This window comes from Adiantum capillus-veneris, chromosome 16, assembly GCF_014529385.1.
Source record: "Adiantum capillus-veneris isolate H3 chromosome 16, ASM1452938v2, whole genome shotgun sequence".
Taxonomy (NCBI): domain Eukaryota; kingdom Viridiplantae; phylum Streptophyta; class Polypodiopsida; order Polypodiales; family Pteridaceae; genus Adiantum; species Adiantum capillus-veneris.
In genome coordinates this window covers 69,739,727-69,752,559 of record NC_140946.1, presented here as the reverse complement: position 1 = coordinate 69,752,559, position 12,833 = coordinate 69,739,727, and the positions used below count along the sequence as shown (strand labels likewise).

The 12,833-nt window shown below is 43.6% G+C and overlaps 1 protein-coding gene across 1 annotated transcript in view; it reads right to left on the bottom strand.

Annotated features, from left to right (window-relative positions):
* Nucleotides 1-12,624, bottom strand: part of LOC147439242 (transcription/mRNA export factor) — a 32,308-nt gene extending 19,684 nt beyond the window's left edge. The window contains exons 1-2 of the mRNA XM_086485111.1: nt 12,487-12,624; nt 12,302-12,389 (exon numbers count right to left, since the gene is read on the bottom strand). Coding sequence (XP_086341237.1) covers nt 12,302-12,389; nt 12,487-12,488 — 90 coding nt within the window. The 5' untranslated portion in view covers nt 12,489-12,624. The remainder of the gene's footprint in view (nt 1-12,301; nt 12,390-12,486) is intronic.
* Nucleotides 12,625-12,833: the final 209 nt, after the last annotated feature.

The following is a 12,833-nucleotide window of genomic DNA, read 5'->3' as shown; positions in this document are numbered from 1 at the left end:
ACAGTGGTATCAGAGCATCACGCGTGTGCTTTTTTGAAAGCATACCGGTCCTACAAAAGAAAAGACAAAGCTATTGGAATTTGGATTTTTATTCGTGGCCACTTCCCCGGACTTATTAGCCACTCCCACCCTTACTTCATCACGCATCGGCCGCGCTCCCGTCTTCACCGCTCATGTCTTACAGGGCATAAGCCATTAAGATCACTTGCAAAGAAGGATCCGATATTTGTTTCGAGTCACTGTTTTTCTCAAAAGCAGTGTCATGCAGATGTTGATGTCTATAGCTACCAAGCCGCACACTCGAAGTACTTGGCAAGCTTTCAAGAGAAAAAAAAATTTGCCCGAAGTTATATGGTTTCTGACATTTTCCTTCGGAGTGCAATTTATGGCAGAGTGGGGTATCCTGAAAAGCTTGCCATGGAAACCCTAGCAGATTATATCTTGAATTTTCTCGACATCTCTCAGTAGATGTCTCTTCACGAGCAGATGACCTTGGAGGTTTAGTGCGATTGCTATCTTGGGACTACCATCGCCACCAAAGCAACATTGTTTGTCCAAGAGCTGATGAACCATGCTGTGCTCGGCCACGACCCTATGGAAGAAACCTAACCCTAATTTTTGGTGCAGGTTTCAAGATGGAAAAGCAGTCAACTTTTCGAACTCGATTGATGTCGAGATTGCTTTTTAAGTTTGAGTTCTGTTTGATCTTATTTGGTGATCCTGTTTGGAATTTGTTTGAAATGAATGGTATCTATTTTGAAGCCGATTTGAATTGTTTGACTTTGGTTTGATACTGGTTTCAATGAATGGTGATTTTACTCCCGGGTGGAGAAGTGAGAAATACTGTTTTGGTATTGTTTGAACCTCGGAACGACGCAGGCCGATGCCTGGGGAGCGTTTGGTTGTATCCTTGTAAATAATTGTTGTTGTGACTCCCGGCCCGGACCTAGATGGTTATGCGGGAGGAGTATTAAGAAGTCTGAGCAGTGGTTACTCTCAGCACCTCCAAACGACGCAAGCTGCGATCTGGGCGACGTTTGGTTGTAAAAGGCCTCTATATCTCCCGGCCTGGACCTTTTTAGGTTATGCGGGAGGAATGATGAGGGAGTCGTTGAATATCTCCCGGCCCGGACCTTGTTAGGTTATACGGGAGGAGTGTTCATCGGCGGTTTTATGTTTCTATGTCTTGTAACATGCATATGTAAGCATTTGTGTTGCATTGTGATGTGCCAACTATTGAATATTCCTAATTGGATGAGATTGCCTGGGTATGTAATTTTAGTGCATCACACCCATGGAAGATCGGTACGGTCTGAATGTGATGGCTAATTTTACTACGCCGGAATATAAAGAGTTCCGATGTGGACGAAAGGAGAAGCTAACTCCTTGATCAAAGAGCAGAAAGGAGAAGCTAACTCCTTGATCTAAACAGCCGAAAGGAGAAGCTAACTCTTTGATCAAAAGAGCAGAAAGGAGAAGCTAACTCCTTAATAAAAAGAGCATCGGAATGTCCCTCGGAATGACCCTCGGAAATTTTTGAGCTAACTTGAGTTGATTTGCAGATATGCTGCAATCGCGGACAATTACTCTCTTTCAAGAAGGGGAGATGTAACAAACTGCTGACGTGTCGAAACCCTAATTTTGCTAAAACCCTAACCCTAAAATCAAAAACCCTAATTCTGCCCGAAATCCTAATTCTGTTGAAACCCTAATCTTAAAATCAGAAACCCTAATCCTAAAATTAGAAACCCTAGTTCTGTCCAAAACCCTAATTCTGCTAAAACCCTAACCCTAAAATCAAAAACCCTAATTCTGCCCAAAACCCTAACCCTAACTCTGATTTGCTGACGTGACGGGCTGACACGTGGCCTGCTATACGGACACCAGCGCAATTTACGAAAAGGTGGCAGCTTTTGGCATTGCTTTTTGGACCAGGAGCTTTTGAGTTTTGAAGGCTTTTCACTGTAATCGCTTTTTAGGCCAAGGGCCTTTAAATATGAGGTCAGGGCTCATTCTTTGGCATGCTTCCTGGAGAAGGTGCAGAGTCTGGAGTACCGGCTTGTACTGTGTTGATGCAATATAAAGAAATACTGAAAGGGGCGCCAAGGTTTGGGGCCAATACTCTCTGGGGTGGAATTCCGCCACTCCATGTCGCGTGTCGTCTCTCTATATTTCAGTTCAGTTGTTATTTGAAGTGCTTAAAGTTGTTCAGCCTGTTCTTTTCTATTGGCACGTGGTGCCCGTCTTGTGACAGTTGCAGTATTACATACACTCCTAGTTGCAGATATGTAAAGTGCCATGCCAAGGAGAACCCCAACGCTTGGATTATCACACCCCTTCGCCCAAGAGACATGCCTCTTCGCCAAAAGCCACACTCCTTCGACGACTCGTCGCACCCCTTTGCTCTACAGGTGCGACTCTTCGCCCAATGGTTGCAGCTCTTCATCGAAAGGATGTGCCTTTACGTATAAAGTCATGTCTCTTCACTAGGAAACATGTCTTTTCATTTGTGTCTCTTCGTCTCCTATATAAGGAGCCCTTGTATCACACATTCAATCAATCAAACTCAGAGTCTTCTAAGTCTTGTTTCTGAGTTCAGTTCAAGTTTCGTAAGTCTTAATTATGGGTTTAAGTACTTAATTAAGGATTAGTACCTAGAATCCTTACAGTGGTATCAGAGCAAATTTTTTCCCGGGACCCCAAGGTTGTGAGCCTCTCACCCTTGCCGCTACACTCTATCCTCTCCCGGAGTTGCATGGCAGCAGAAGAAAGGTGGTACACACACACATATGTGCGCATGAGGTAAAATGAATCTTTCTGTTTCATGTCTTTTCATTTGTGTCTCTTCGTCTCCTATATAAGGAGCCCTTGTATCACACATTCAATCAATCAAACACAGAGTCTTCTGAGTCTTGTTTCTGAGTTCAGTTCAAGTTTCTGTCACAAAACGAGAGCGTACACGAGCACTTGAAAATCTGAAAATTAAAATACTTTGCAAATGTGAGAGAAGGGAGAAGATCGACACAGTATTGGGGACCAGAAGATGGGCTGGCCCCCCCCCCGTTAAGAGTATTCTTTTATTCAGGGAGAATTCGTATACAAGCATGAGAACCCGAGGAAACTCTTCCGTTCTGTAATCTTAGACCCGAAGGTCGTGCTTTCCCGTAAAGGGCTTGGGCACAAGGCTGTTCCTTCTCGTAAGGGACTTAGGCGCGAAGCCGTACTTTCCCGTAAGGGACTTAGGCGTGAAACCGTACTTCCCGTGAAGGGCCTTCCTGTAAGAGGGGAGATTCCTACAAAACAAACCACACAAACACGCGACAACAATTCGTATGGCGAATCCACAATAGATACCTGTCGCTCTTGCGCGGGAAAAGCGACTTCCGTGCTTCATAGTCTCGCGATCTCTTGCGGCAGAGTCTTCTCTTGCTGATGTTGGTACCTCCCGTGAGTGAGGGCATGTGGTGCTTTTATAGCTCCCTAGCCACGGCACGAATAACTGCTCGCGTAGAGATTGCGCCCGTTTTTTTTTTTTTCTTCTTTTTTTTTTCTTTTTTTCTTTTTTTTTTCCGCTGTTCTACCCGAAATAGGGAGAGAGAATTCGCTGGCTGGTTTTGTTGCTTTATCTTCTAAGTGGCTGCCCACTTATTAAGTGGGCGGCCGGCATATTTTAAAATTGGTATGAACCTGCCCAAAAACTCAATAAAACCTTATAAGTTAAAACCAATGCATTTAACAACACTTCCCAGGCGTCCCTGGATGCAACCACATGCACGAATGCAATGCAAACATAGATTCCTCGCGGGAAAGCGTTTGCCTTCCCGCGATTGTTCCTGCTTTTCGTAAAAAGCTTCATTGAACCCATCTTTATTCTTGTGCTTGCGTTCTTACGCGTATTTTCTTACTCAGTTCGGATTTCCTCCTTAGCCTACGGGATGCCCCCTTACTGATGCACCCGTCACCCATCATGTGACGCATCAGGGGCACTCGTAACCCGGCCCTTTCCACCGAACTTACGAAAACTCCTTCGCGATGTTTACCGTCACCCATCAAATGACACATCAGAGTTGTCCGTTCTTGATGGCAGTTCCTGTAGCTACAATCTTTTAACAGTTCTTAGTGCACACAATAAAATATCCTAAAAAAGAGATTAATCATTAAAAATAAGAAAATAGTCCAATTAGCAACAGTTTCTTAAGTCTTAATTATGAGTTTAAGTACTTAATTAAGGATTAGTACCTATAATCCTTACAGTGGTATCAATGCAATTTTTTTCCGGGGACCCGAAGGTTGTGAGCCTCTCACCCTTGCCGCTACACTCTACCCTCTCCCGGAGTTGCATGGCAGCAGAAGAAAGGTGGTACACACACACATATTTGCGCATGAGGTAACATGAATCTTTCTGTTTCAATTACATAAATAACGGACAATGACACAGATGTGTGTGTGGCGTACCCGGTGACTTTCGGGACAACTTCTGTTGGTGCCTCTTCGAGTGCCCTTTCCTCGGGTAGTACCCCTTCGAACCCATGGTCGCACCCCTTCATGCGAAAGGGTACCACGCCGGCAGGCTGCCACCTCTTCCCAATGCTCGCACCCCTTGGAAATGCCCCTTTGTGCATCCTTTTTCCAAATTCTGCCAAGGCTGAGTATGCTTAAACGCTGGGCTAAATTGCTGAGACGTGGGCTGCATATGCTGAAAACGTTGGGCTGAGTATGCTGAAATCGCTGAATCATTTCGCTGGCAACTCTTCGCTGAAGGTGCACGGAACTCCTTCGTTGGGTTGTTTTTTTACATGACCAGCATGCCAATGTTGCCTATTAAAATATACCCAATTTACTCACATTAAGTGGCCGACTGGCTTGCTCCAAATTTACCCAAGTGTGAACATTGTTAATTCTCCACACCAGCCAGTGTATAAGTTTAATGCTATCATTTACCTTCAAATTTAATGGGTCAATTGACCGGCCAAACCCCAAGCTCATGTGAGCTCACTAGCCCACAAATAATTAACACCTCTACGATCAAAAACTTATGAACGACAGCATGAAGACTAGCCAATCATTTACCTTCAAATTTAATGGGTCAATTGACCGGCCAAACCCCAAGCTCATGTGAGCTCACTAGCCCACAAATAATTAACACCTCTACGATCAAAAACTTATGAACGACAGCATGAAGACTAGCCAATGATTGGATTTTTCATATGCTGCTCCTTCCCACCCTTTCCTCCAGCGCTGGCCCCTCAGCAAGCACCCTACTCCGCGCGCGATGGTAGACGAATTCCACGATGTGCCCATTCTGTAAATTTCGTATATAGACGAAGTTCACGAAGAAGCAGTACAGGCGAATCCTCTCCCTATAACAGAGTTCCTGCAAGTGCTCTCGTCGCAGAACCTGTACCTGTTCGAGTTCCTTTTGAGGCGTAACCATGCCGAATTCTAAGGACGGAGATGGTCAATCTGACGATTCCCTTACTCTTATCAAGGAGCAGATGGCCACACTTTCCACAAGCCTCACATCACTACACACTCGCTTGGATGAGATGTAGATGCAAAATACTTATCGGAGTCGTCCTACGACTTCTCGGACAACTAATGCTGCTTCTCCACCACCTTCTTCCTAAGCTTCAATGGACAAACCAAATGAACCAAATCCAACTGATGAGGTAGACAATCGCGAACTTTAATTACTTTATAAAAAATTTAATGCTACACAGAAGAAGCAGCTTGATGTTAAACTGCCTAAAGCCTAATAATGGTCGCCGCGATAAGCGCGTGCTGGACCAATGGTTGTTCAAAATGGAGGTCTACTTGTCCAACACGGACTTAGTCGAAAGTAAAAAAGTTGCACTTGCTAGTTCTCTGCTCAAGGATACAACATTTCTTTGGTGGCAACGACTGGTTGCTGATGGTAAACACACACCTTCTTGGGATAAATTCCGGCGTGCTATTCGCAGCCTGCCAATGCGGATTTTCATGCTCGGTCCTCTCTTCACCGCCTGAGCCAGACAGGTTCCTTGGCCACGTACATCACAGAGTTCCAAAGGCTAATCTAAGGTGCAGCCGAAGTGAATGTTGAACTTTGCTCAAGATGAGTGCTTCAAACTGTGCTCAAGGTTCTTTTTTACTTAGGGAAGGGAGAGCCTTCCGTTCCTTTGTGAGAGAGTGCTAGTGATCACAAACAACGTGGATGAAGGTGCATGAGTCTGAGAGATAGAGAGAGAAGAGAATACGACACCAGAAAGTTGTCAAACCCTCCTCCAAGGGCCCCACTCTCAATGGCGAGAGTGGTCTATGCTATTGATTGCACAATCTGATACAAGGTGCTGATGCAATGAGTCTAAATGCTACTATGCCGAGGTCAACGGTGCGGACGACGATGACGAAGCTAAGGCTGAAAACTGAATGATGTGAGTCGGTTCCTGCCGCGCCAAGTTGGGGTTGTTCCGTGAACTTGATGCCTTGCTGAAAACGCTCTCTTTCTCTCTACAAAAACGCTATCTCTGCTGGTCCAAAAACGTTCTCTGCTGCTCCTAAAACGCTGGACATGCTCGTTCCAAAAACGCTGGTCATGCTGGTCTAAAAACGCTGGTTATGCTATTCAAAAATGCTGGTCATGGGGCTGAATTCACTGCGGTAGCAGGACTGAAAATCGCCGTATTTGCTGAGGGGGAATCACTGTCGAAGATGGCTGAATCTGCTGGTCTTGCTTGCTGAAAAACGCCAAGAGATCTTGGCTGAAAAGATGGCTTTCTTTGGTCTTGGTTCTTGTTGAGAAGATGCTCCAGAGGGCCTGCTGCACGGGGTGCCTGTGCTCTCCTTCCTGCTTCTGCCAGAAATGCTAGCGCTAGGTTTTCCTTATATATTGCTTTAGTCATTTTGCCCTACCCAATTCCCAACAAAAGTCACTTAAAAATAATAAGTGAAAAATGTCAAAAATAGGAAAAATAGGTTCAATGCACTGGAAAATGCTCCTGATGGATTCTGATGGTAATGCTGATGGTCATGTTGTGTACAACCAGAGGATATGCAACTAATCTAAGTGCCTGGACATGCACAGTCTGCGAACAAACTCACAAAAGCGCAAGATCACTTCCTATCCTAGACTGACTTGACTGAACTGAACCCTGGTCATGCTGTAGCTTGTCCACGGACACATAGGGTTGGATGTGTCACTTGACAGCTAACTCTGGAGATAGAGACCCTTAGTCCCTCTGATAAACTTCAAAGTTCTATCGAGGGACTCGAACCCAACCTGAAGGACGATGTGCACACATACAACCCTACCACCTTGGATGTTGCAATTACCTATGTGGAGCATCTTGGTGATAATCGCCGCCCTACACGGAATCTTCTTCCCGGTGACAGATCTTCAAATAGCGCTCGCTTTTCACAATGCGATCGTAAAGAAAGCTTTAGCCAAAGTCAGCAACATTAGTTTCAGTTCAGACAGCAAGCAACGCAACCTTTTTCAACTTCAAGGTTCTATTCTCAAGATTGCCAATCTCAAAGTAGATCTTCGTCAAATGTTCCTCCATTTGATCGTGATAAAGGACGTGATTTTTCTTAAGATCGGCATTCCAATACTCAGCAAGGCTCGTCAAATACATCTTCGACTTCAGAGAAGGACGATTTGTGTACAATTTGCGGTGGTGACCATAGATGGTATCAATGTCCAAATAGACCAAATCCGTCTAATTTGAAAAGAAATTCCAACGCGGAAACATAGTCGAATGTTGAATAACCAGATTCTGCTAAGGATAAAGGAAAATCAGTGGTCAACACAATTCGTGTCTCAGAGGATATGACTATTCTTATGAATGCTCAATGTGGTTCTTCACTTTTGGAGCCTCTCTCAAAGAAAGTTTTGAGTCTTCTTGGAACTCTCGACAGTCGTTCCATCAATGTTTTGGTGGACAGCGGATGTTCGAATAATTTTGTCAACACTCAAATAGTTCAACAGCTTGGCTTACCAACTCAGAACAAATCTCACTTATATGATGTGCAATTAGCAAATGGATCAATTTTGACTTGTGATCAAACAGTTTGACACTTGCAGTTCGAGATTCGAACTTATAAAGATCAATTGGATTTCGAACGCATGCCTTTATCTTATTACGACATGATTCTTGGTCAGCATTGGTTATTTCAATATGATCCAACCATTAGCTTTCGAGGACATACTATCAATTTGTTCAAAGATGGACGTGAACTCGTTTTACATTGGCTTTATCATGCGGAACGAGTGATTCAAGCCTCACGTGTACAAGTCGAACACCATGATACAGTGGATTATGAAGCAAATATGATCTCCGATGCAGATGCAAAAATTCTAATTAATGAATTTTTGAATTCATTAACTTCTCCTGAATCAATTGCTGAAGACAAAGATGATTTCAAGCAAGAAGTTTTTCCAAGTGATACTTCGTTACCAATTGATTCTTTGCTAGATGATGATATGCCAATTGCAAGTCATGAAGTGACAGTTTTTGAAGATGATTCTGAAGAATTTTGGGATTCATTATTGGACAATGATTACACTCTCAAGCCAAAATCCTCTCCAGTGATTACTAAAGTTGAAGTTATGTAACAAACTGCTGGCGTGTCAAAGCCTAAACCCTAAGAAGAACAAGTAACGGAAGAAGTGTCACAAAGTGATGACGTGGTTGTCCAAGAGCAGAAACCCTAACCCTAATTTTTGCCAAAAACCCTAACTGTTGAAACCCTAATTCTGAAAACCCTAACCCTAAAACCAGTAAACCCTAATTCTGGAAACCCTAACTTGCAAACCCTAATTTTGTTGCCAGAAACCCTAAAATCGTAGAAATCCTAACCCTAACCCTAAGGGCAAATTTCCAAAAATTGCACTGGCATGATGACATGGCAGGCTGTTCGGATTTCCGTGATTTACGCTGGCAGTTTTTTGGCTTTGCTTTTGGACCAGAAGCTTTTGAGTCTAAAGGCCTTTTATTGTAACTGCTTTTTAGGCCAAGGGCCTTGAAATATGAGGTCAGGGCTCATTCTTTTGCATGCTTCCTGGAGAAGGTGTAGAGTCTGGAGTACCGGCTTGTACTGTGTTGATGGAATATAAAGAAATACCGAAAGGGGCGCCAAGGTTTGGGGCCAATACTCTCTAGGGTGGAATTCCGCCACTTTGTGTCGCGTGTCGTCTCTCTCTCTTTCAGTTCAGTTGTTATTGAAGTGCTAAAAGTCTGTTCAGTCTGTTCTTTTCTATTGGCACGTGGTGCCCGTTTTGTGACAAGTTACCCCATCTGAAGAGTACCTTGAGAAGATTTCCTCTTCCCTAAATATTTCGCAGTTACTACCAGAAATCTTACATCGCATGAAGCAAAGGTTCAAGACAAAGGTTTCCGATAACATGGGAGGGAATGTCACGATTTGTGACTATGTTGCAGTATTACATACACTCCTAGTTGCAGATATGCAAAGTGCCATGCCAAGGAGAACCCCTACGCTTGGATGGTCACACCCCTTCGCCCAAGAGACATGCCTCTTCGCCAAAAGCCACACTCCTTCGACGACTGGTCGCACCTCTTTGCTCTACAGGTGCGACTCTCCGTCCAATGGTTGCAGCTCTTCGTCGAAGTGTCTTTACGTATAAAGTCATGTCTCTTCACCAGGAGACATGACTTTTCATTTATGTCTCTTCGTCTCCTATATAAGGAGCCCTTGTATTACACATTCAATCAATCAAACACAGAGTCTTTTTTCTGAGTTCAGTTCAAGTTTCTTAAGTCTTAATCGTGAGTTTAAGTACTTATTTAAGGATTAGTACCTAGAATCCTTACATTAGATTTCTTTCATAAGGTCGTAGTCAACCACAGCATGGTCCACAGCTCTTGGACAGACAGTGTTTCTGAGGCGTTGATGGTAGTCCCAAGACATAGAGGTCACACCGAACCTCCAAGGTTATCAACTCGAAAAGAGACACCTACTGAGAGATGTCGAGAAATTTCAAGTTATAATCTGCTAGGGTTTCCATGGCAAGCATTTCAGGATACCCCACTCTGCCAGAAGTTGCACTCTGAAGGAAGATGTCGGAAACCATATAACTTCGGGCAAAAATTTTCTTGAAAGCTTGCCAAGTCCTTGGAGTGTGCAGCTTGGTAGCTATAAACATCAACATCTGCATAGCAATGCCTCTGAGAAAAAATAGCAGCTTGAAACAAATCTTGGATCCTTCTCTTGCAAGTGATCTTTATGGCTTATGCCCTGTAAGACATGAGCGGCGAAGACAAGAGCATGCCCGATGCGCGATGAAGTAAGGGTGGGAGTGTCTTATAAGTCCGGGGTCGGAGCACGAAGCTAAAATTTATAACGAACTTTGGAAGTACGATCTTGCTCTATCTGCTCTTTGGTAAGACCGGTATGCTTTCAGACAAGCACACGCCTTATGCTCTGATACCACTGTCACAAGACGGGCACGATGTGCCAATAGAAAAGAACAGTCTGAACACACTTTTAGCACTTCAATAACAACTGAATTGAAAGAGAGAGACGACACGCGGCACGGAGTGAAGAAATTCCACCCTAGAGAGTATTGGCCCCAAACCTTGGCGCCCCTTTTGGTATTTCTTTATATTGCATCATCAAAGTACAAGCCGGTACTCCATCCTCTGCACCTCCATCCAGAAGCATGCCAAAGAATGAGCCCATGGCCTCATATTTAAAGGCCCTAGGCCCAAAAGCAATTTACATGAAAAGCCTTCAAACTCAAAAGCATCTGGTCCAAAAGCGATGCCCAAAAGTTGCCAGCGTAAATCATGGAAATCCGTAGAGCTGCCATGTCAGCAGTCAGCGCAAAACGTGGAAATCCGTAGAGTCTGCCACGTCTTCAGTCAACGGAAAATCTGAAGCACCACGTCATCAGCTACTACGCAAGCCTTTGTGTGTGTGTGTGGGGTCCTGCTTTATTTTAATTCCTTTATGTCTCTTGGGCCCCATCGGACGGGGACCCATAAGTTGGTAGAACTTCTTCCTCTGTTGTTGCTTGCTCTTCTTAGGGTTTAGGCCCCTCGGCCGTGATTTGAAGGTTGGCTCTGTTCTTCACTGACTTGACACGTCAACAATTTGTGACAGTAATAACGGTTCTTGGTCTTCTTTCTGAAATCCGAGGAAGCAAGTGCTTCCACGCCTTTGTCAGAAATCTAAATTTTGCCTTGAGTTATCAACACAGCTTCCTCCCCAATGAGAAAAAAGCTGAGATCATCAAATTCTAGCTTTTCCTTCATGATTTGTAACCGAAGTGTCCTAGACACCGCTTCATACGCCTCAGGCAACTTCGTGAGAACCGAAGCTGCTAACTCAATACTCGTCAGTGCACTTTTCAACCTTGGCAATGAATAACTCAATGTGTATACAATGGGGGCAAGGGGGTCACATACATACCCACCTCAGTAACTTACCTTACCTAGACTTTGACAAATAAGTAAAAGAAATACCTAAAAGCCAAAACAAATAATGAGATCACATTGGGCAATTCACTTGAGATGCCAAAACTCTTAACAATTCTTACATACCTTAAAACTTTACCCATAACAAACAATGTACAATACATACCGATCCGTACGGTACACATCATATGGCTATCAAGTTTGGATAAGAGTAGAACTGAATTTCTTGAAAATCACAGAGATTGTTTCACCCTTATTAGTTGACTTTAGAACGCCCGGAAGCTAATGAGACAGATCTAATACCTGGCACTTCTCTCCCAAATCAACCCCTTCAACAAAAGATGAGTTTGCAAAGATCAGAGTGTCTTCCAACTGTGTATATGTTTGGACCAATGGCACTTTACAAACCAAGTTGAACTTGCTTGACAAATTCCACAACCAGGTGCCCTACCGGTTAAAAGGTGAATAGTGCCAACAACAGAGACAAACCAGTCCCATTCTGATGTATAATCTTAAACATAAAATCGCAACAAGTCCAATCCATTGAATGTCACCTCATTACTAACCATCAGCATGGAAGGATGACGAAAACTTCAAAGCTGTCACCCAATTCTCAATTTCTCACAGAGTGCTCACCCAAACAAACACATCGACTAAGAATCACAATGATCATTTACAAGAGAAATAGTCAAAAATGATATGAGTAAACTTAAATAGTCTTCCTCACAAAGACAAAGTGGACTTGCGAGCAAATGAAGGTCAAGATTTGATCATGTAAAATGCCAACTGGTAGCGCATGGTAGATCAAAAATCCATGGCAATATTTTCCCATAGCCAATCAGGAATTACCGAGAAACAGGCTTTTGCAATAGAAAAAATCTTACTTTTATGTTGATAATCTCTTGAAGGGTTGGCTCTGCCCCTTTCTCATCGTCTCCATCAGGTGTAGGAGGCCTGTTCACAGAAGCCCTCCTGCCAAAGTACACGCGCGATGAAATTGCAAGGAACACACACACACACACACACACACACACACACAGAGAGAGAGAGAGAGAGAGAGAGAGAGTACATTGACGATTCTCTGCAGGCCGCAATGGGTTTTCGTCGGTCTCTTTTCCAGTGAGCCAAAAGCTGTTTGTTGCCTCGAGCAAATTAACTTGCTAGTCATGCTCCTTGATTTTTTTTATCAATGAGAGATATGCCAAACATCAAACATCAAACATCAAACATGTAGTAGTCTTGCTTGGTGGACCTTGCTAGAACATATTATAGCAATGAATAATTAAATAAACATGATTTTGAAAGCTATATGGATCCAAATTTATGTCTGTCGGATGTGATATATGCATGTCGTCTTAGTGGCTTTGCAAGTGTTTCCAAAATCAAGAAACTAGTTTTGTTTTGGGCTTGATCCAT